Source organism: Armigeres subalbatus, chromosome 3 (assembly GCF_024139115.2).
Source record: "Armigeres subalbatus isolate Guangzhou_Male chromosome 3, GZ_Asu_2, whole genome shotgun sequence".
NCBI classification, from domain to species: Eukaryota; Metazoa; Arthropoda; class Insecta; order Diptera; family Culicidae; genus Armigeres; species Armigeres subalbatus.
The window spans coordinates 36,169,818-36,195,529 of record NC_085141.1 but is presented as its reverse complement, the minus strand read 5'-3'; the positions used below and the strand labels follow the sequence as shown (position 1 = coordinate 36,195,529).

The window sequence follows — 25,712 nt, the reverse complement described above, 5'->3', positions numbered from 1 at the left end:
TAATTTAGAAAGCCCCCCAATAGTTCCGTCACAACATTCTCCATTTCTTTTGATTTTTTTCGGGAATCTCTTCAGAAATTAATTCAAAGAAATTTCTTCGGAAATTGCTTTTGGGAACCATTCGGAAATTCATCTAGGAATTCCCTAGAACATTTTTTCGAAATTTACTGAGAAGATTCTTCCTGATTTTTCTGCGGGAATTCCTTCGGTTCCCTAATGTGAACTATTTTTGAAGTCGGTGCTACCGGGCAAAATTATAAAATACCTATACATATAATAAGAAACGCCTGCGTGCCCAAACCTTTCTGCCTTATGACGAATAAACGAATCTACATTTAGCAAGCAAACAAGCTAGTTCGGTTTTGTATTTCTTCGGTGTGATTTGGGGGAAGTCAGTTATGGGATCAATAGTGAAGTTGGCCAAGTTCGAACGAAGTATTTTTACACTAAGTTCTTTCAAAAATTCCTTCAAAAATTTTGTGAGAAATGTCTTTATAAACTCTTTTCGCTATTCCCTCGGAGAGTCCTTTCTGAACCCCTTCGAAGATTTTTTCAACAATTTCTTCGGAAATTGTTTTAGGAATTCTTTCGGAAACTATTTCATTCCTTAATAAATTTCCGAATTAATCCTGGAAGAATATTCTATGGTTTTACCTGTGGTTTTACTAAAGAAATTTCCCAACGAGAACCTTATGGTTTTTGATAAAATGCCTATATGAGAAAAATATATATAGCTCTTTTAGTGGAATGTATTCAACCGTCTAAGACGAATTAAGTCAAGTCGAGTCAAGTACAAGACACTGAAGACGACCACACAGTTGTGGTCGAAATACGTATCTGCAAAGATAACGAAAATTAACTGGTGGAATTAAATGGACAGTACTTGATTCGTCTTAGACGGTTGCCTATATGAGTTTCCTCAGAATTTTTTATAGGATTCTACAAAGGAATTTCTAATGAAACTTAGAAAAAAGATCGTAGAAAATTCTACCAAGAACTTTTTTGGCATATTTTACCAACTTTCGAGGAAAATATTCAATTTGGTTGGTCATCGTGCCCCAGTCTTACTCAGCCAGAGCTCATTTAAGTTATGTTGATCATCTATTGAGATTTGTGCATACAAGAACGCGATGTGGGGAGTAAACTGTCCATTGTGGTTGTCATTAGTGGATTCCATCGTGAATGTCCTTCCAGGATCCAAGGGAGCAGGTGAACGAAGTAGCACTGCAAATTCTCTAAATATACTAGATATGCAGTCGTTCAAACTTTGCCCAATTGTATATGTAACTCAAAGAATTGTTAGATTTTTTCTGAAATTTAGATATGGGTCCGATATGAAGTGACCGAGAAAAAATGCAAACGTGCAATCGACTTTCTTAGAATTAAATGAAATTTTGATCAATTGTTTATGTATGGGTTATACCCCAAAATCTCAAATTTCGTAGTGATTGGACCTCCCCACGATCAATACGACCATTCCCGTTTTCGGACAAATGTATGAAACCCATCATTTTGATTTGTTAATATCTCTGGAACTGTGAGGTCTATAATCAATCTAAGGTAACCATTCGAAAGAAGATTTTTCAAGGAATTTATTAAAAAATATTTTTTTTAATGTACAGTGTTGCCAAATAAACAAATTTTAAGTTTTTGTTCGAAAAATGCATTTTTTACCCAATGAGTATATTTTGATTTAAAAAATGACCTCACCAACGTGTTCTTTTGCCATTTTTATATTGGGAACGCTTGAAACCCCGAGGTATTATGTTCCGATCTTGAGATACAGGATTTTAAAAATGAAAAGTCTTTTTTTCACTGTGAACATTGAATATTTTTACTAATTTCCGAACATACACACACATTCGCATTGACACATACACACATACACAGCTCGATTGGTTGCTTTCCCACTTTCCGCATCGCGATTGGAATTTATATGAAGATTAGTATGGATTTTTTTTTTGCATTTTTGCTCCTGGAGGCTTTATTTTATCGTTAATTCAATCATCAGAATCAATACATTACCATACATATAGTCTGAAAGATGCCGAAAGAGCTTGCTGAAGAATAAGTACTGCTGGAAATATTACAACGCTTCGAAGATTGATTATTGAAATCATATGCAAAAAATCAATGTTTCTGCCAGCACTATCTGACGAACTGTGGTTGTTAGACGGCAAAATTATTTCTCTTTCCGGAATTTTCCTTTAAAATTAATCCGAATAAATACAATTTGTCCCTCCGCCCTAAAAAATTAAAAAATTGGAAATAACGCTCAGTTGAATGATTGGAACACGTAGTTTGGCAGTGCTGGCAGAATGAACAATTTTGGTCGTCATTCCAGCAAGGATCCTTCTTCTGCAAAGTTTTTCGGCATCCTTAGGGTCAACCTTTAACGCAATATGTCACATTTACTTACTTACTTATGGATCCTGTACACCTCCGATGATGCAAAGAGCCGACTTGAAAGATCTCCATCCTGAGCGTTGCCCGGCTATCGCTTTAATCTGTTGCCAGGTTAGATTTCGGTCGACTTCTTTTATTTTTTTTATTGAGGCTTCGCCGCCATAAGCCTCCGGGTCTGCCTCTGCTGCGATGTCCCGCTGGGTTCCAGTCGAATGCTTGTTTACAGATTTCGTTTCCGCCCCTACGTAGTGTGGCCGACCCAGCCCCACTCCCGATCCCGAATTTCTGTTGCTATCGGCCTCTGGTGACAACGACGATGGAGTTCGTTGTTTGAGATGGTTCGCTAGCGTATAATAGCACAGATTTCACGTTAGAGTTGAAAATTCGTATTTTGGTGCGTTCACTTATCTGCCTGTTTTTCCAGATATTTCTTAAACTCGCAAAGGCAGCCCTTGCTTTCTTGATCCGTGCGCCTATGTCGATCTTGGTACCGCCGTCTGACGCCATTTGGCTACCAAGATATTGGAAGCTTTCAACATTCTCCACTGGTTGCCCGGCTACTGTGAAACTGAAAGGAGTCACCGTGTTTACATCCAACGATTTGGTTTTGTTGACGTCGATGACTAAACCTGCCGAGGAGGAGCGCTCGGCAAGGTCGTTGAGTTACTCTGCATATCAGAGCGCCGTTGCGCGAGGAGTGCAACGTCATCAGCCAATTCGAAGTCGTTTAGGTGTTCCATGGTTATAGGCTGCCATAACAGCCCGCGGTTTGGTTCACGGTCAATCGCATCTACCAGAATCTCATCGATTACGATGAGGAACAGTAACGGTGATAGAATACATCCTTGCCTCACACCAGCTACGACTCGGATAGGGTCGGACAGAACCCCATTGTGCAGCACTCTACACGAAAAGGCCTCATACTGTGCTTCGATGAAGCCGATGATTTTCTCAGGAACCCCCTTGCGTCTCAGGGCGCCCCACATATTCTCGTGATTGAGACGGTCGAAAGCTTTTTCGTAGTCAATGAATACCAAGTAAAGAGACTCTTGGAATTCGTTGACCTTCTCCAGAATAAAGCGGAGCGTGACAATATGTTCCACTCAAAATCTTCCGGCACGGAATCCGGCTTGCTGCCGCCAGAGAGTCGCATCGATCTTCTCCTGAATCCGGGTTAGGATAATTTTGCAATGCAGTATGTCACATGGTTTAAGAAAATCTGAATTCTCTAGGAGTTAAAAATGCAATATATACCAAAAAAATGAATAGCAAATATTATCCATTTATTTTCAAAATACAGAAAATAAAATCATTATCTCAAAGAAGACCATTTTTATGATGTTTGTTTTTTGTCTACTATTTTCATATTTTGATAATATACATACACAGATGACCATTTTCGATTTCTTGGTGAGTGACTGAGAGCTCATTGCTGTCGTCAAATCACATTTGCGTACTGTGAAGTGTGAGTTTAATTGCCGTGGTAGTAAGATAAAAACTTTTCGAGGATAATTCCCCTCTGGTCGACTAGTATTGACATTAAGCTTTTCTTCTGCCTTGTGTATAATTACAAAATTCGTTTGAAAATAGCATTCAACGTTCTTTGCCACTTTCAACCCTCTTACCACCCTCTTACTCACAAATAGTCACAACTCACAAATCACTTACCCTCTCCTTACGTACATGTATCATTTACATAATGATTTGCCTTTTTCATACACTATTTTTTCACAATAACATAGTGAAAGTCTACTCCCTTATGAGCTTCTTTATTTTTCCCTTTCTCGTACACTAAGCGTACTGAAAGGCTATATGTTCGCTCCGAAAACAAACTTTTTACAGAAGGTCCGGGACCCATAGTGTTGTATACCAATCGACTCAGCTCGACAAATTAAGGTGATGTCTGTGTGTGTGCGCAGAAAAGTTTCACCCACTTTTTAGGGACTTTCCCTTAATCGATTTGCTCACAACATGTTGCATTTTACGGGAAATCTTGTCCCATTGTTTCCTATTTGAATTTGATTGGTTCGGATTATGGGCTCGAAACATATGGTAAAAATACTATTTTCAAAGTGCACGAAAAATGCACCATTCCCACAAGGTAAATTAATCAGGGTTTTAAATAATCATATCGTTTCTTCTGTTGTAATTGCCTCTCGTATGTCTTTCTTCTGCTGTTTTTAAGAACATGTTTGTTTCTATTATTAAAACACGAGTCTTTCGGTTCACTTAATCTAGCGTTATTTTATAAGAATAAAATAGTATAACCAATATTTCGGCTCCGTAACGCTTAACAGCATATGAGCTGAAAGCTTTTGAAATTAATTAATGCTTTATAAAATTTAAAAAAAATCTTTCCATAGCAGGTGAAATACTATAGTACCTATGTGAGTAATAGTTTAATAGTACGCTTTACAACAATACAGAAAAGCTATTTCTTCCATAGTGACTAAGTTTCCAAGTACATTATTTTCTATTCAAAGTTACATGTTTTACAATTTCTTTTAAGAAAACAATATCTTTGGCTTCTTGGCAATTCCATAAAAACATTCTAGCAAAAAGGGTAAAGGTTAGGTATGCATAACAAAATCTTATGTGATTGATAAGTTCCATATGAATCATATAACATTCAAAACTCTATAACTCGAGAACGGCTCATAATACCTTGGTGTTTCGAGTGTTTCTTATGCAAAATTCTGTGGAGAACACGATGCTGGTGTTATTTTTCGAATAAAAATATACTCATTGGCAGAAAAATACAATTTTATACTTAAAATGCAAAAACAAAACAGATGGCAACAGTTCTACTGAAAATTGTTATTTTTCTCAAAAAGTTTGAAAAATTCTCTTCAAAATGCATAAAAGAAGTTATTTGTAGCTTTAGAACTGTCCGAGATATGAGTCGTTCAAAAATATGGTTTTTACAAATCGTCAAAAACGGGGGGAGCTCGCATTTGCCGAGGGGTTGTCCAATCATCTAATAAATTTGGGTTTTTACATATAATCGGTAGATAAAAAAATCCACAAAATTTGATAAAAAATCGGTGTAAGTCGATTCCAAGTGGTTCGGTCACTTGGTATGGAATGGCCCATATATTATATTATATTGAGAAGTAAAAAAGTTTACCAAAATCCTGAATTGGAAAAACTTTTGGAAAAAATATTAACAAATTAGTCCTATGACACCAAAGTCTAATTCTCAATACTGCTCAAGGGTTACGAAAAGTGAAGCAGGATTCGTTGTTAAATTTTGATTAATCAAAATCAGAGAATAACATTTAGAGATCAGGTACTTATTAGTGTCGCTGGTAATTTACTATGGAATGTACTGTTTGATGATTAAATTGATTTTTTTAGCCATTGATTTTTGCATCCACGCCGGTTCACGCCTCCGCCGCCGCTGATAAAACCCTACGGCGTGCCGCCACTACGCCGCCGCCGCCGATTATATGACCGGCGCACAGGTCTAGCGCGGATATCAAGCAAGACCATGTTGAGGGTGGCTGGGTTCGATTCCCGTTGCCGTTCTAGACAATTTTCGGTTTGGAAATTGTCTCGACTTTCCTGGGCATAAAAGTATCATCGTGTTAGCCTCATGGTATACGAATGTGTCGTTTCTCTTCAAAATATCTAAAATAATCATTTTCGAAGTACGCCTTCTAGCATATAGCCAAAAGCTAACACCCATTTAAAATCCGGAATAACTCTGGTATCAAGTGGCCAGTCTCAAACATCCATACACGGAAGAAATAAACTACCCAATAGTGAGTTTAATTCACCCAGCCTCGAACATCCGTACGGGAAGCCAAAATTGAGTAAGTAGGGTCGAAGTAGTTTTCCTTTACTCCCATGTTAAAAAAGTACCCAACGGAAAATTTATTGACCCAAATTTAAGTTTAATTTACTCAATTTCGACCTCAGGTAATAAAACTCAAAATTGGCTTCCCGTATTGAACTGGCGTCGTTGGATTGTTTGGCTCTTTTGTTTTTGACAACAAAAGAAAGAGTGGATGAAAGCGAAGAGAAAAAATAACTCAAAAGTAAGTTTAAAAGTACTCAATTTTGGGTACTTTTTTTCTTCCGTGTAGAGTCCTTGAAACTTGAATAAATTTCGCTTCTTTTGATGAAAGTTGTGAAAATTTTTTTCGAAAAACAAAAAAATTACAACCAAAAAGATTTTTATTTTCGTTTTCAAAAGGGCGGTGGGTAATGGAAGGGTTAATAAAAAAATTGAAGTTTCTTTTTTTTTAGAGAAATTTTCAAAACGTCTTTTCTGAAAATTTGCAGATTTGGAGCGATGGAACTGGATTAATCGAAAGAATTTATAAAGTTCAGTCGCTTCGAGGTGGCTCATCAGCACTCATTGTAATGATGTTCGGAAATCTTTCTTCAGATCACAGCAGAGGGTAGCGTCATCTCTCGGGACAACTTGTTGCCAACGCAAACATATTATACCACAATCACAAATCGGGAACACCAATCCAATATAAACCTTCGCTCGTACGTATTTCAACTTGACGCGCTAATCCATAGAATCGATAAACGAAACCGGCCAGCAGCGTTCGGTAGATAAATACAATCTGATTTGCATTTTCCACGCATTTGCACGCATTGTTATTCACGCCAGAGGATTGCTGCATACGCTATGTATGGACTCAATAGCAAACAGTTCACGGGTCGAATAAACGTAATTATCGATGCACCAATCTCATGAGGGGATGTCCGTATACCACGTGGACAGGTTTTATTCAATTTCAGATACCGCCACTCCCCACGTGGACATTTACTCATGCAAATTTTCAATAATTTGTGTGGACCGTGGATATTTGCCATACCTGCCTCTCCCCTAAACTGTCCACGTAGTATATGGACAGCCCATAACCGTAGCTAATTCCACAGAATCTCGTAAACAGAACGGCACACCGAATTAATCGAAAATACTGATACTGCTCATACACTACTTAAGGACAATCGTGTATGACAATCGTGTTAGGGACAATCGTGTTTGATTCCAACAATGACCGACCGAGTCCACAATCACCCTAATAATCTCGTCAAAAGTTTTATCTCGGTTTATTTGATATCAACTTGCCCAAAGGACCCATATTGCTGTACCCCTCTAACTATTTTAAAAATGGTTAAAAGGTTAAAAGACTATTATTCTTCCATTAGTCTTTTAACCTTGTAGCATTTCCCCTAAGACGCTCTAAAATAATTAATCAATATTTTAAAAATAAAAAATTAAAAGATGTCATGCATTATAAAACGGCTTGATGTTGCACCAAAATTCGACCAAGACTATTGCAGCACTTTTTTTATTATTTTTTTCAATTTCAAAAATAATAATTATTAATTTAACTATTGAATTAGTCAAAAAATATTTGTTGTTTAGGAAAGTTGACATTACATAAGTAAAAAAAACAATCAAACCAATAAAACTGTTCGACGAAAAAGGTAGAACATCTGATTTTGTATGTTTGTTGCCCCTGAAGTGAAATGCATTTGGCCGAAAATTGCCATACTTCCATGAAGTTAAGCTTTGTTTGGTTTGCTAGTGCATATGTACAGAACGATGAATAGAATAATATTCACTATATGAATAATTTGTTTTCTTGGAAATCTGTAATGATCATTTGCAACTCCACTCCAAAGTAAATAATTTGAACTGGTACGATTCATGGGAAGCACACAATTCAGCCAAGTGGAAGCCACTTGATTCTTGTTTACCAGTCCTGGCTTGATTTGAATTCGTAGCGAGAGGAAAAGCTCTGTTCCTATAATGCACGGTTCACCTCGTCCTCTCCCATGCACTATCACCTTCACGTAGGTACATATAGTTCAGCGTTGGTGACGAATTCGCATCTCATTTCATTTTACCGCTTTCACAGAAGGGAATTTGCTGAAAACAGTTGGTCGAAAAATGAATGAATATTGCATTATAGTGAGCTATCCCCAACTCAATGTTCTATAAGTTGATGTGTTCTCTACCACGATGTCAATCCTGGCTACTTTCATCAATTTAGTCTCACTAATTTCAAAATTTTACCTTTCTCATTCGATATCCTCCGTTACTCGATTATTCCCTTACTAGGGTAAAATGCCCAATATAGTGACAGGTCATTTGACAGCGCTCCTGCTCGTTTGGAACACGATTTTGTATGGGAATGACAGATGAATTTTGTTCCAATTCTGACAGTGTCGCCACTCTTTATTACATACACATTGGTTTGAACCATCCCGGCTGCGAAAATACCCCACCGAGGCTCATCCCCACAAATGCAACCGACAACTATCGCACACGGCAACCCATCCGATGTGGTCCCATTTCACATTCAAATGATTCCGGATCCGGCACGGCTCGGGTGAAGATTAATGCGAAGCGCTTCTGAGCACGGTGTTTATTCGCACCCACTCATCGCCGTTCGAAGCTTCCTTCAGCGGAGAAAGCAGACTCAATCCGTGGATTTGATGTCCCTGGTCCCCCGATGAATAGGTGATGATCCACTACTGCCTCGCGCTGGGTTTTAACAAAACGCTAGAACAGGAGTGGGAGGTGATTTCCTTCGCATGACTTTCGTTCATTTACTCAATGCACCAGCGAGTCGCACCACTGCCAATGGACGATGCATTCGATCTGGCTGGACGAAGTTGTTGGTGCATCACTGGGCCCTGGCAGCGATTATCGACCATGGTCGTTTGCTTAGGCTACCTACTCTTGCACGTTGGCAAAAATTGCGTTCCGATGCTCCCAGGGATTAGCAGATCTGAATAGCAGATTTTTATTGCGATTTCGGTGGTTTTTGATTATTATTGCTTTTGCAAGTGGCCCGAGTGCTATCCAGATAGGAAAATATTGATTAAAGCTTTTTTATCTTTATGTCGATTGGACAATCCGTCTGCAGATAGAATGGTCTAATTCATATACATAGTGCCGATAGTCCCTACCCGTGATACCTACCTTGATACCTGGTTTGCTACAGCGTCGATACACCTATGCATGGCGTATTATAGAGCTCCATAATCGTCGGTCTTAGGCTATGTTCCTCCAGTTTCCCCGAACGTTCAGGGTCCCCAGGGCGCCCGAAGTCGCCGGCCCCTATCTGGTTCTCTGTTGAATATCGCTATTCTTTCTTCCGACATTCGCACTAAGTGACCAGCCCACTGAAGTCTGCCGTATTTTATACGATGCACAATATTTTCTACTTTATATACTTCATACAGCTCATGATTCATGCGTCTGCTCCGCACACCATTCCCTCCGAGTATTGTACGTAGCACTTTTCGCTGGAAAACCCCGAAAGCTCTCCGGTCGTAAAAGGCACTATTCGCAGCAGCAATACGTCTTTTCACTTCACGGGAAACGTCATTGTCACATGTCACAAGCGATCCAAGGTAAACAAATTCTTCAACAACTTCAAACACATCTCCATCACGCACTACCTATACAAAAGCCTACACTACTGCTCTGCGATCGATTCCAATTAGGTCGATGTCGTCCGCGAAGCCCAGGAGCATATGCGACCATGTGATGATAGTGCCGTTCCTCTGCACGCCAGATCTCCTAATAGCGCCTTTTAGTGCAATGTTGAACAATAAATTCGAAAGTGCATCACCCTGCTTCAATCCGTCTAAGGTCACAAACGAGGTTGATACTTCGTCTGCAATCCGAATACGTGATTTCGAGTCATCCAGCGTTGCACGTATCATTCTAATCAGTTTCGCCCGAAAACCATGTTCGGACATTATCTGCCACAGCTCATTTCTCTTGACTGAATCGTACGCTGCTTTGAAATCAATGAACAGATGGTGAGTCTGCAAGTTGTACTCCCGGAGTTTATCAAGAATCGTCCGCAGGCTGAACATCTGATCCGTCGTTGATCGGCCCTCATTCAAAGTTCTCACGTTCCACAATCGTTGTCCTTTATTCGTTGCCGGGTCTGTTGCCGTTGAATCAATTTATTTGCTATACTTTTGCCTTTCTTGGTAGCTGTAGAATCTTCGATAGGCTACCTTACCAGGGTTGCGCTACCTACATCGCGTTGAAGGGGCTGCCTTCTCGATGCTGACACGATGCAACATGATGTGCACAGTTTAGTTTAGAGTCTCACGCTGGCACTCGGACGATGATCAGCCGGGCCTAACATGGGGAACATGCGCAGTTGTGAGCCGCTCCTAACATAGTGGACAGATGCTCGATCAGATTTGCACGGAGAGGAGCAAATCCCCCCTTACCTGTCAGCATACGACCATAGTTCCAACCGGGGATCTTCCCTGAAGTTGCTCGTATCCCAGGCAGCGCCACGAGGAGGTGGGGATAGAAGTTGCTGGGTAAGAGGCGGATTGTAGCTGGATTCCGATGGGAATCCTTTCCGACGGGAATCTTTTCGGGATTCCGACGGGAATCCTTTCGGGATTCCGACGGAAATCCTTTCGGGATTCCGACGGAAATCCTTTCGGGATTCCGACGGAAATCCTTTCGGGATTCCGACGGAAATCCTTTCGGGATTCCGACCGGAAATCCTTTCGGGATTCCGACCGGAAATCCTTTCGGGATTCCGACCGGAAATCCTTTCGGGATTCCGACCGGAAATCCTTTCGGGATTCCGACCGGAAATCCTTTCGGGATTCCGACCGGAATCCTTTCGGTATTCCGACCGGAATCCTTTCGGGATTCCGACCGGAATCCTTTCGGGATTCCGACCGGAATCCTTTCAGGATTCCGACCGGAATCCTTTCAGGATTCCGACGGGAATCCTTTCGGGATTCCGACGGGAATCCTTTCGGAATTCCGACGGGAATCCTTTCGGAACTCCGACGGGAATCCTTTCGGGATTCCGACGGGAATCCTTTCGATTCCGACGGATTCCTTTCGGGATTCCGACGGGAATCCTTTCGATTCCGACGGAATCCTTTCGATTCCGACGGGAATCCTTTCGGGATTCCGACGGGAATCCTTTCGGGATTCCGACGGGAATCCTTTCGGGATTCCGACGGGAATCCTTTCGGGATGCCGACGGGAATCCTTTCGGGATGCCGACGGGAATCCTTTCGGGATGCCGACGGGAATCCTTTCGGGATTCCGACGGGAATCCTTTTGGGATTCCCTCCCGAAAGAAAATATTTTAAGATTGCCGAAGCTAATTCTTTTGGGATTGCCGAAGGAAAACCTTTTGGGATTTAAGAAGGAAAACCTTTTTTCCCGACGGAAACCCTTTTTTCCGAAGGAAAACCTTTTTTCTCGAAAGAAAAACTTCAGATCTCCCAAAAAAAATCCAGAGGAATCCCAGAAGGATTTCCTCAAAAAATCCTGAAGTATTTGCTCAGGAGTCATTGAAAGATTTACTCAGGAATCTCAAACATATTGCTTTCGGATTACCAGCAACATTCCCTCGGGAATCCCAGAAGGATTATGTCAGGAACCCCAGGAGGATTCCTTCAGGAATCTAAAAAAAAATCCTAAGAAATCTCGGATGGAATCACTTGGAAATCCTATAAGTATTCACTCAGGAGTCCCAGAAGAATTATCTGATGAATATCAGAAATATTTTTTATTTCCCTAGGGAATCTCAGAAGGAATATCTCAGGATTCCCAAAAAATTTCAAAAGTATTCGCGTAAGAATCCTGTAAGTATACACTCAGGATTACCATACACCCAACCGGCAGTTGTTAGATTTTCCAACAATTCTGTATAAGTATCTACCAAAACCTGTATAAGAGCTGGGCATATGCGAAATTGCTAGATTCTTATACAAATATTGTATAAGAATCTAACAATTTTGTAAGCTTTTCTAACATTTTGTGTATAAGTCTCTCAGGGATTCCAGAAGTATTCCCTCAGCGATCTTGAAAAGATTATCTAAGGCATTCCAAAAGGATTCTCAGGAATCACAGAAGTAATCGCGAAATAATATTAGAAGTACACTATCTGGACTCTTTAAGGAATCCCAGAAGGATTTTCTCAGGAACCTCTGAAGGATTTTCTCAGGAATCTCGAAAAGATTATCTGCATAACTCCAAAAGGATTTTTTCAGGAATCCCAGCAGGATTCTTTAAAGTATCCCAGAAAGATTCCCTGACGAGTTCCAGAAGGATTCTCTCAGGAATCTCAAAAAGAATCGCTTAGGAATCCTAGAAGTATACTCTCAGGATTCCCCGAAAGATTCCCTCAGGAATCTCAGAAGGATTTCTTCGGGAATCTCGGGAAGGTTATCTTGAGAACCCAGAAGGATTCTTTCACGAATCTCAGAAGGATTCCCTTACGAATTCCAGAAGGATTCTCTCAGAAATCTCAGAAGGATTTCCTCAGGAATCCCAGAACGATTTTCTCGGGAATTCCAGAAGGATTTCCTCAGGAACTCCAGAAGGATTTTCTCAGGAATCTTGAACAGATTATCAAAGGAATCCCAGAAGGATTCTTTCAGGAATCCCAGAAAGATCCCCTAACAAATTCCAGAATGATTCTCTTTGGATTCCTAGAAGGATTTCCTCAGAAATCTTGAAAGATTATCAAAGGAATTCCAGAAGTATTCTCTCACGAATTCCAGAAGAATTTTCTCAGCCTTCCCAGAAGGAGTTCCTCAGGAAACCTTTCGGAAACCTCTCGAAACCTTCATAAGAAAGAAACCCTTCGGATTCTTATGAAGATTCCCTTCCAATTCCCAGAAAGTTCCAAGATTTAAAAAAATCCCTTCAGAAGTTCAGAGATTCATTAGATACAGAAAGGATTCCATTCCGAAATCCAAGAGAATTTGTTCGTATTCAATGGATTTCCTTCACAATCTAAAAAATTCCCTTCGGAGCTACCTAATTCAATAATTAATCTTACCAGATTACAGATAAATTTTCTTCCGGATTTCATGAAGATTTTTTTCATTCCCATGTTGGTTTCATTCGGAATCTAACAAGTACAAACGTATAGTTTATGCTACTAAGTTTCTCATCGAAATACCAAAAATTCATTTAAAATCACAGAATTTCTTACAGATTCTATGGATTTTCCCCTGGAATTCCATAGACTCCCATCGGATTCTTAAAAGAGTTTCATTCATATTTGTGTTCTCTGAATGATTTTATCAAATCAAATAAAAACTAAAAACAACTTAAGCGCCTAAAGGAGTACACCTGATCACCTCGGGACATGGCTCCTACTGAATCCAGATTTTTCAATACCAATTCCTTTGTCGCTCATCTGCATAGAACTGCTAAACATTTTTGACTCATTATTTTCAGCGGTTCCGTGCTATTTTGTTCAATATCACTCCGGCGAAGGTAATCCAGTGTATGGGCTACCATTGGTCTGCAGATCGATACTGGAACCACCTGGAACCTAGCTGGAACGAATAAATCATGAAATGCAGTCTGCGAATAAACAACATGTTTCCGCCGTGGCTTGCAACCTATACGGACGGCAACGGGATTCAGGGCAAATTCTCTTTGCAGATCTGCGTCAAGATGCATTGCATGCATTGGACAAATTACAATTTACAAATCCCCAAAAAAACTAGATTAAAAATTATTGAAGGAAACCACGAAAAAACTCGTACGTCGCACTATTTTACGTTCCTTTTTTTACGTCACCTCGATTACATCGAATAGTTTTTACATCGGGAAAAATCACATCAAGTCTGTTTGTTACACAGCAAGCTCTTGAGTACATCGCGCAGTGTAATATTCAACAATCGATGGAATCGACGGGTTGCAGCGATGTCGATGTCATATTCAATAACATTTTTTGCAGTGTACACTGTCCCGCAGGAGATGTTTTAGAAAGGATCAATGGTACGAGTGTTTCAAGGCGATTATACCATTCATATCTTAAGTTTCTTGATTTTTATTTCGGATAAAACTAAACACTCATTTTCTATTTAACATGACGTTGCGGCCTACTGCCTTTCAGCCATCATCAGATCTAAAAAGATTTATTGAAATTAAAAAAAAATAGATGTTTGTGCAACAAGTTGCAAAAAGGTGATTTTTTCAGCACCACCCCCCAAAACTCAAACCAAAATCAAACCGTTTTAACTTTTTCCAACCGAGCCGCCAACTGTCAAATGGTTGTTCGAACAACTTCACACAGGTTCAAACAAAGCAGCAACCGAAGCGTTTTCTTGGGAGCGGAGTCAATGTTCGTCAAACTGCTTGACTGGTGTGTACGTTGCATTACGCGACGCAGAGAATACACTATTTGAACACTTATCCAAGCTTATTCAGCAAAATGTAGTCATGTAACTACTGTTCTGATGTTGGTTTTTCATTATAGCACCCAAATGAGTGCTATAATGAATATTATGCAACCCATTTGAGATGCATAATGTTCATTAAAGCACCCATTTCGTTGGTATGGAAAAGTAGGCCGTTTTATCATTCAAAGACGAACTGTAAACCAGATATTATGATCAGGAATTGCAAAAAAAAACAATTTTCTTTCACTCACTTGCAATAAAGCAATTGCTCACTGTACTGTCGTAGGTGATTCGGATTTACTTTGTATGCGCACAGTTTACTATACAACTGATGATTCTTTATTTCCATGATATGTAAGGTAGGTAGTGTCGTCATATGCGTGTTTGTCCCATGCTGGGATTACTATGCACATGGGACAGTTATGCGAATAAGCCTAGTACGTATTAGAGCGATTCCAAGCAACAGCATCAAAATTTAAGAAAATTTTTAATTCATGATTTTCTATTGAGTTGAAACTTTGCACAGTTTTTCAATTTCATCTAAATCGTCATTTTTCGATATCAAATCTTCATATTGAGTCACGACTAACTTTTCAAAAGGGTGTATGTGAAAATGGTTCAAAAATATTTAAAAAGCTGCACAGCAAAAACGGAATGTTCGATTGTTATGATTTTTTCAGCAAAGTTAGACAACAAAATGGTGATTCTTAAGAAAATGTGCACAGTAAAAAAAATTTTTTGCCTTTAAAAATATCATTTGTGTCACAAAAACTCAAATATCTCAAAACCCTATCTTTTTTCGAACGTATTTTTTTAGGAAAACGGTCCATTATATTAGCTATCTACCATAAAAATTTGGTGATGGTAAACTAATAAACAAAAAAGTTATGACATTTCAAACATTTCACAATTTTCACATATAGTAAACAAAAAAAAATTTCCGTGTATTTTTTTTTCAAGAATCGCAGTTTGATGCTGATTTTATTGTTAAGGGCCTTGCGTGAGTTAAACAAGTTGTTTGTATGATATTCCATATTTATGTATTCATATTATGTATATTATATATATAAATATTATATGTATAAATAAATTAAAATGAATTAATATTATCCTAAGTATTAAATTAAATGTGGCAGTTACACAATGTTGTTATAGAAACTCTAAGAGTTTTGGGTTTGAATTTTGGTATAGGTTATGATATCATGAAAACAGTTTATTAATACTTATTTTTTATTTATTTTTATTCAAATTTTTTAAAATATCGAACACTTTTGAATTATTATCAGCACAGTTTGAGTATTAGTTTTGCTTTAATTTTATTTTCCGACAATGGAATGAAACAGTGAAATTTTTGGGTTCCTTGGATCGTTTTCGCGTTATTAAATTGCTCGCTGAGCTCTGAAGCCTTTATTTCGTACTCTTCACTAGTAGTAAAACAAAATGATAATTTGGTTAAATCTTTTTCTTTTCTACGATTTGCCCAATCAAAAAGTTCTTTCGCAGTTTTAATTGGATGCTCACGTTCTTTGGCTAAACTTGCTCTTGTGGCCATGCGCTTTATTGTTCCTCCAATAGCATCACAAGGACCTTTGCCATGTGATGTAGCAAAAAATGCCATTCTGCATCAATTCCGTACATTGATTTAAATTGACATAGGCTCGAAAAATTCTTACGATTTTTGTACTGCGACGCTGCTCCATCAGACATGAAATATATCTTTTTGACTTCTTTATGCTTATCAACGCGTAAAAAGTTAATCATTTTTTCAATGAACAAGTTTACGGATACTGAATCGTGTCTTAAATCTTCGGAAATTATAATAAAACTTAAGTGTTCAATTTGCGTACTTCCATTAAAATAAATAACGAATGGATGAATTGTAGCTTGTTGTACGTTCCAGTGATGGGACTAAAAATTCACCATTTTGTAATGCATTTTTCGTATTTTTTAAAAAGCTGGATTGTTCTGTTTTAATGAAATCGTGAGGGATTAAACTTTCTAATTTCAAGCAAAAATATGACACAAACTCATCTACAGGTTTTACAATAGTTTCTATGTCACACCTATCCGTGGTCACCCATTGCTCAAATGATAACTGATCAATATATTTTTCTTCAAACTCAGCGAATGAAGTATTTTCCAATGATGAAGAATCTGGACAATCCGAACAAGATCGTAGATAGCAATTTGATGTTGTATTTTCACACAAAAGACTACCAGTTAACATTTTAATATCCTTTGTTAAATTGATTCTTTTCAAACTATGTAAAATAAGATTAATATTCTCATGGGTTGTGCACACACACATTATGTGTTCCTGAATTGGAAAGAAGCTTACAATGCCTTGGCCGAAGGCTTGCAAATGAGGAAAACCTATTTTAATATTATCGTGAATTTCCTTGAAGCGTGTGTACGCTTCTTTCAAAGTCGTCATCATTAATCGTTTTTGGATTGCTTGACGCTTTCCATCTTTTTACTGATACATAATCTTTTGACCAGGCATAGCTCGACTTACTTCATCATCTTCAAAATATTGAACTACTATTTCTTTTGTCTCATCTGTTAATGCAGTACTAGACCTAGTATTTTTGGTTGAAAGACAGTTATTCTTCAATTGTTTTGCCTCTTTTACTGTATTTCTATTGGTTTTGAACTCATCAATGGCATCCTGAATAGACCACGAACTTGGCAGCATCGACAAAATCAATAATTTTTCTTTCCTTGTATTAATATTTATAATTACCTCATCGTAGTCTGTATTTTCCATATCATCAGGTCCTAATTTGAAGAGGTTTCTTCGTACAGCTTCGTTTATTTCACGGTATTTTTTCTCCGGGTAATAAACGTAGTCCATCTTACTCCATTTAATCGGAGTCACTTTTATCCCAGCTATGCCCTCGTTAAAGCGTTCGATGTTGACCTTTTGGATACACTCATCTTCCGATTGATTTGTTGAAACAGATTTCGCTGATGGTACGGTGGCAAGGCTCTCAGCACTTAATACTTCTGGTAATTCCTCAGTTGTTGTCGATACATCTGGCAATTCCTCAGTTGCTGTCGTTTTCGAACTTCCTGCGCTCTGCTCAACCGATGATATACAGATTGCTCTTTTGTCAACGTTTAGACGGCAGGACGTGCAAATGCGTAAATTTGTATTCAATGTGGACATTGGAGCATAACCAGTCGCTTTCAGTTTATCTATGGTGCCTTCGGTGAGATTTCGGAACTCTTGGGAACATGGTTTTCCAGCAAACGGCCTACAACAGTTGAGAAAGCGGCTACTCATGTTGGTCGTAATATTTCAATAAACAAAATCACTTTTAAGTTTTTACTGGCTAGTTTGTTGTCATTTGCTTGACTGAAGAAAAAATTACTATAAGATCTTTAACAACCTTAGTAGTAGTAATTTTTTGCTTTTCGTGAGCATTGTCATGGTATGTACCTATCATGCATTTGTTGTTGTTGAAGATACCCGTTTCCTCTCGATCATAAAGTCTATTCTCTAAGAGGTATATTTTTGCAGGTAAACTATAGACGTACACGTGTATATAAATCTTTGATTTTGCAGCTTTTGTCTTAAAAATAACATTTCTGATATGTTTCTATCAACGTTATTATCAACAGGTTTCAACACTATTAAAAGAATTTTTCGCCAGTCACGTGCAATGAAAATTATGACACTATCAATACTTTTGATCACAACACTGGATCGTGTCTAAGTTTCTTATAGATGCTATGAATAATTAAATCAAAATATCATGAAAACAACTTGTTTAAATCACGTCCCTTAACAATAAAATCTGCATCAAACTGCAATTCTCGAAATAACTTACACAGAAAATTTTTTTTTTTTACTAAATGTGAAAATTGTGAAATGTTTGAAATGTCATAACTTTTTTGTTTATTAGTTTACCATCACCAAATTTTTATGGTAGATAGCTAATATAATGGACCGTTTTCCCTAAAAAAATTACGTTCGAAAAAAGATAGGGTTTTGAGATATTTGAGTTTTTGTGACAAAAATGATATTTTTAAAGGCAAAAAAAATTTTTTTTTACTGTGCACATTTTCTTAAGAATCACCATTTAGTTGTCTAACTTTGCTGAAAAAATCATAACAATCGAACATTCCGTTTTTGCTGTGCAGCTTTTTAAATATTTTTGAACCATTTTCACATACACCCTTTTGAAAAGTTAGTCGTGACTCAATATGAAGATTTGATATCGAAAAATGACGATTTAGATGAAATTGAAAAACTGTGCAGAGTTTCAAATATTTTCGAAATGGTCGCTCAGGATCGACTGACATGCCCCCGTGGAATGCCTCTATACACAATGTAACTGCCGGCGACGTCCACACGTCTATGCAGTGGACGTCCCCACGTCCCAAACTAGCTCACCTTTTGGGGAATTGGTACTCAGGTTCCAAGATTTAACGGCTTACTACCTGCTCAAGGGACACACAGACCAAGATGTAGCTGAAGTGGACGGTACAGGGAAAACCAACGGACTTGCATGCACCAAGAACCTTTCAATGCTCAGAAAAAAGGAATGAGATGTACATTTTTTTACTTTTTTTATTATTATTTTATCATTTTAGTTGGTTAAGGTTAGTGTTTTAGGATTAGTATAGCGTTGCGGCCGATAGATGGTGTTGTTTTGAGCTGACGTGGACAAGTGACATACCTTTGGATGTTGGGATTACACTTCGGGCGGGGTAGGATTTGTAACCTTGCCCTCGGCATTGTTGATCTTCGGTGCTGTCGCTGAACTGTCGATGAATAGTGCGGGTAGTAATCGGAGGGAGCGTGCCGTAGATCGATAGTCCTCTTCGGCTCCCCTCCGCGATGTTGAACTGGACTGTCTGGGATTGGACGATGATTCGGTTCCCTTAGGGTGAGTTCCGTCCGGCGAAAGCGGGCAGCGGGCTGGTAACTACTTCCACAGCGATGCAAATGAACGGTCGACGATACGACGACGAATACTTGGCAACCTCGTGGAGTGGGGTAGGAATAGCTTGATTTGGGCTTGACTTGATGTGTGGAACTCGACGATGAATCCGGTGTCGACGCACCGTACCTCCAAGCGTTTTGCCTCCTCGCACTGCGGTTCTTTCGGCCAAACGAACTTGCGCCTCGTGGTTTCCGGGGTGTCGAAGCAATGGCGGCCGTCCCCGTGCAGAAACCGGTTTAACTGTTCGAAGGCTACTTTTCTCCGATCAAATGGCTCCGCTTCCCAGTACGAACTATCTAATCTGGAACCCAGCGGACCGTGCTTCGTATCGGGAGTTCAAGAAAACGGCCACTCACCGCTTACAGCTTCCCCAGGGTTCGAATCTAACAATTCGTCGATACACGTGGCACCCGGAATTTTGGGTCGGATAGGTAGGGTAGTGCACACCTGGATCTCACAGCAAAACTACCGGCGTCTCGCACTCGGGTTCAAGGCCACCACTTTCTCGGCCAAATTTTAGAAAAAACGTGCTGACTTCGGCAAAAAACTTTCTGGGAAACTTGCTCACTACGGGAAAAAAGGTCTTCCTTCTTCGGTGTCTTCTCCACGACTCCCTGTCCAGTCCAGTTTTTTTTTCACTCCTCTCCTCCTCTCTTTTCTCCTACATTTCTTTCTTCATCAGACGGGGTGCCATCGCCGTGTTCGAGGGCGAGATGTGAGCCATATATCGCATACGATGAAATTTAGTAATTACACGATTAAGGTAGAATAGGCATTATACGTATTTCACTTAATACCTATTCTACCTTTTGGGTACTTCATGCAATAGTCTCACAATGTTTTTTTGTATTGTCAATTTGATTAGTATAATCATTAGTAGTTCAAGCAAGTACGTCGACCATTGTTACCCTGTACGGTAACAATAAATACAAAGGTATGACGTGAAATAGTACATCTGAAGGTAGCTTTACACTTTACAATGGTGCTGTCCAATGAGCAGCTTGAAGTAGCTCCAAGTTATTCCCATCCCGCTAATGTTCTGTTGTTCCCCTTTATCTTTATTTGATTGCATTCAGTAACCGGTGCATAGAGTAACCGTTAAAATGCGAAGTTCGCTTCATATGGCGTTTTGATCGCGTAGTGTATCCGTAGTTGGTGACTTCTGTAGCTGTTGAGTTTCTTATTTATCTCCGGATTCCTTCGATTCTTCTTGCCCAAACTAGGTAGCGTAGAGTTTCTTCAGATGAAAGATGTTGCGATGATCCGTCCAGACACCGTCGACTTTAATGTTACGTCGGAACTCCTTCGTGCAATGACGATGTACTCCTCCGGATCGAATGTCGTTGATAGTTTGTTATCTTTTTGGATACGTTTGATTACTACCTTATCGCCTTCTTCTAGATCGTCCGGCCTGGCCCCACGTCTTTTATTACCATATTCCGCTTCTTTCATCTTTTTCTCATGGTCACGATCCCGAATTTCCTCCAGTATATGTTCATCTTTCATCAGCCCCGGCAGTTTATCTTTGAGTATTCTTCCAAACCACATGCTCGAAGACGCCATCACTTGAGTAAATGAGGGCCTAATAGTTAGAAACAAAGCAATTCTGAAAAAACAAATTGCTAACAATGCTACACAGCATGGAAGTTGTCGTTTCCAATATAAATACCTACCAAACCCCATAAATTCAAAAGATAAATGATTTTTTTTTGAGTATTATCAGTTGATTATAATTGTCATATTATAAAAAAGATATGACACCATATTATATACCCATCAGGGAATCAATTTTTTTGGAATGCGCCTGCGAAACAAGCGACAAAAGAGAACCAACGACAAAGCTTTGTTTTTGTCGGAGATAATAATGACAAAGATCCGGAAAATTTTGTCAGCAACAAAAAAGAAGACAATCTTGTTGCTAACTTTTCATTCCGTTATTTTGCACTATTTCTCGAGCAAATTTCGGTTTTATGCTATCATAGTTTCTGCTTTTATGGAAATATTCGAGAATCGAACAATGATTACAAAATTAGCAGCGTATTTTCGGAGATATCAGAGCATGCAATGCAAAGGATTCTTGTCATATTGTGTTCAATTTCTGATAAAGGTTTGTCGCTAGGTGCGTTTGTCAGTAACAAACTCTGTTGATGACAAAGAGTATATTGTTAGGCGTTGCTCGAATATTGATTCCCTGATACCCATACATTCATGCTAACATCTGCTTGTAAAATAATCTCAACGATGTGAACGATTTAAGAAATAACAACAGCCACACCTTCTTAGTCTGCATTTCCTCATCCCTTTCGAACTCCAAGTGAGAGCAATTTCCGTCGGTTTGTGTCTCATTACCATCGTTTTATTTGCCTATTTCCAGCTCCATTAACGACCGCCATAACGGTGATGTTAACGACGTTATCAACACGGCCTACGACAACTACGACGGAGAGGATGGCAACGTCGTCGGTGCTATCGCCGTCGAAGAGGACAATAACGGCACGGCTAAAGCCACCCCACCGACCCCGCAATTTGATTTGTCGTCATCGTCCTCGTCAGCATCGGAGAACAATCGCTCCGCCGAGACCGTCGACGAGCTGGGTCTGTGCAGCCGGGACTATTTCACCCTGCTGAAGGACAACATGACCCAGCTGATCCTAATCGGGGTTTGCGCCACGGTTTACGCCCTGCTGCTGGCCTGCCTCTACAAACAGCGCATCAACGAAATTTACCTGTTCCAGGTATCGTACGTCGTGATGGTGACACTGCTGGCCCTGGACGTTTGCTTCAGCTTCACCACCTCGGTCAGGTGAGTTTAGGATTTTCGCTAGAAGAATGGATGCTAGGGTGTTAAAAAAGGGCTAACTTGTTGGTCTGTATGGTTATTTATCCAATACCGATCATCGTTGCAATCGATAATGCGTTTTAGAGACATGTGTCTACAGAATTATTCATAGTTTATTTTAAGTATTTTGAAAAGATTCTTTTGTCGATTTCTAGACTATTTGCAAGAACATGGTCCATTTTAATTTCTTATTTCTTGATGGCAGTTCAGCAGAACCTTTCAAATAAGGACCATACTCACTAGCAAAGTTATCTGATCAAAGTAATGTTTTTTTTTAAGGCATGAAATGTAGAACAGAACTGACTCCAACCTCAGAACTGAGTCAAATCTGACTCATTTTTATCAAACACGTGGCTACTCAAAAAATGAGTAAAATACGCTACTTCAATAAGATGATGATTTCGTGAAAGCTAAACACACCCAATATTAATACAGTTCTGCATTGTTCACATGCAGGTATTGTACATATAAGAACTAGGGATTCTATAATGAGAGATATGCAAACACTTTTCCAGATGATTTAGCAACGCTCTTACTTTTGGTAGCAAACGCTGCTAGCACTTGCTGCAGCGCAAAATGTTGAAGCTTGTATATGACTTTGCATTTGATGACAATTTGGAATATGTTTGTCTATCCACTAACAGTGTTTAAATAAGCATTGTCACTAGATTAAAAATGCAATATAAATGATCAAAATACGATGCATAGACCAGATTACTTCTACTCGCGAAAATAAAACATGTTTATTCCATGAAACATTTTTTGAAATTTAGTTCATAACAATCGCAATACCTCTCAATCTGCAACAATAACAATGTTCATTTGACACACATTTCGACAGTTCTCAATGCTCAATTGGCTTTCTAATAAGAACTAGGCATATCCAGTTTTTTACGAGTTGCACACGCTATTTTTTTGCAATGTCGAAAAATGAACTTTAATATGATAAATTTATACCAAAATTGTACAATCGAATTTACTCCACATGATCATTCATGTCAATAAATAATGAAGCTGCAGAGAACAATCAGATTCCTTGTTATCGTGTCAATTGCATAGCTCGACAAGCCATGAAGCGATAGATGAACTTGCCTTTAGAAAATTTTGATGTCATGTCCATCAAACTATTTTATTTATAACGAGACGCAGAGAATACACTATTTGATCACTCACCCAAGCTAATTCAGCAAAATGTAGTCATATTACTACTGCCCTAATGTTGATTTTTCATTATAGCACCCAAATGAGTGCTATAATGAATTTTATGCATCCCATAATGGTCATTAAAGCACCCATTCCGTTGGTATGGAAAAGTAGGCCGTTTTATCATACAAAGACGAACTGTAAACCAGGCCACTTGTCATAAGACGAGTTTGTACAATCCCCTTGAATTCCACCACTTAATTGTATCTTGACAGATACGTATTTCGACCTCAACAGTAAGGCCGTCTTCAGTGTCTCGTACTTGACTCGACTTTCAGAAGCTGAAGAAACGAAAAATATAATCCACAAAAGTCCTTTACCTTAGTTTCTATTTTACGTTAAATTATTTTTGATGCCATTGATGCCATACCCCTCAACCATGCTGATTATCAGCGGAATTATCAACAGTACATAAAAGGAAAATAAACGAAATACCACATCAGCTTTTTTAGAGTTACAGTTTGCGGTGTATGCACATATCTGCAGTGTTTTAGGATTGTAAATGAGATGAATAAAAAGTTAAAGATGATGCTGGAGACCATGCTCATATTTTAACGTAGCCTATCCATTAGAATTCTGTGAACTCTGTGACAGCTGACAGAGAATCAGAAATTTTTAAAAAGTATTCAGTACGGATCTACGTATCAAGTAAACCAATCTTTTATACAGGTTTTGTTTCATACAGACCGTGCGATTGAACTTCAATCTGGTCCTAACTTTGATAGCTATGTGTTTTGTGCTCTGGTCAATAGTAGACCAATATTTGAAAAGGGCGTATCAGCCAAAATTTATTCCTTCTGATTCTTCGTCCGTATTATATAGCTAGAAGAATCAGAAGGAATAAATTTTGGCTGTTACGCCCTTTTCAAATGTTGGCCAAATTATGGAATTGATAAAATACTAATGAAGAGTTATGAAACGTCTTTGGTTAAAGTGGGGCGTATTGCCCAGGCACTTTTTGAAATCCATTTTTCACGACTTTTCAAAAAAGCTTTATTACGTGTTATCTGTAATCTATCTATCTATCTATATATATATATATATATATATATATATATATATATATATATATATATATATATATATATATATATATATATAAAACTCAATGTTTGTATGTTTGTATGTATATTCCAGCATAATTTCTGAACCCTAAGCATATGTGGTATTTCGAAAAAAATCGTTTCAGGTGGTTCGGAATTTCGCGGAATTTTAGCATGGCGAAATCTTATTTCTTGATTTCGTTTTGTAAAATAAAATAAAAAAATTCGCTAGAAAAAACTACCCTTAAACGAAATTTAACGGAATTCCGCGGAATTTCGAAACAAATTCAAACTGCAACCCCAAATGGCATAATTCCATTTGACATAATGTCGTTTGGCATAAGTCCGTTTGGCAGAATGTCATTTGGCATAACGAGTTGAATAGCCAGGGGCCATTTGGCATTAAGACCATTTGGCATAACGACCGCTTGGCATAATTTTTTTTGTCTTTATTTAGGAGACTGATAGCTTGGCATAATTAAAAAAATAGACATAATGATTTTAGGGCAATTTGGCATAATGACCTGTTGGCACAATGACCATTTGGCATAAAAATTAAAAGAATTATGAAAACTCTAGGAAGAAGCTCAATTTACATCTGTATTATTGCCTTTTTCTGGGCATATGCGTATTTTAAGGAGTGATTTACTTTTTTATCCTAACGGGTGGCAACCAAAAAATTGGATTAAAAAAATGGCTTGGGATTAAAATACAAATAAGTACAGTTTAATCTGATATATGTTATACAAAGAGTTGTCCTTAGTCTTCAAACTTAGACTAATGAATATTGGCATATGTTCCGTGGTTCGCCGTGCTCCTTCTGATCCTGCTTATGAGTTGCTTCGTGGCTTTGGCATTACAATCACCTTTACTATGTCTGAAACTTGATTATGCATATGTACAACATGTGATAGATTTAGTTCGGAAAAGGTATTGGAGGGTAACCGCCCCTTCGGTGGGGTTTGATCCCACGACCCCAGTTCGCATGACAGGTGCTTTCCCTACTAAGCTACGAAGGACCTCCGTCGTCCACCGCAGCTTACCGGGTACTGATGAAACCAAATTCCCAGCACCAGGTACCAGCCG

The 25,712-nt window shown here is 38.7% G+C and overlaps 1 protein-coding gene across 1 annotated transcript in view; it reads left to right on the top strand.

Annotated features, from left to right (window-relative positions):
- LOC134224604 (adenylate cyclase type 6) overlaps window positions 1-25,712 on the top strand; it is an 804,830-nt gene that overhangs the window by 671,565 nt on the left and 107,553 nt on the right. Inside the window, exon 9 of the mRNA XM_062704018.1 lies at window positions 21,916-22,344. Within this exon, the coding sequence (XP_062560002.1) occupies window positions 21,916-22,344 (429 nt within the window). The remainder of the gene's footprint in view (window positions 1-21,915; window positions 22,345-25,712) is intronic.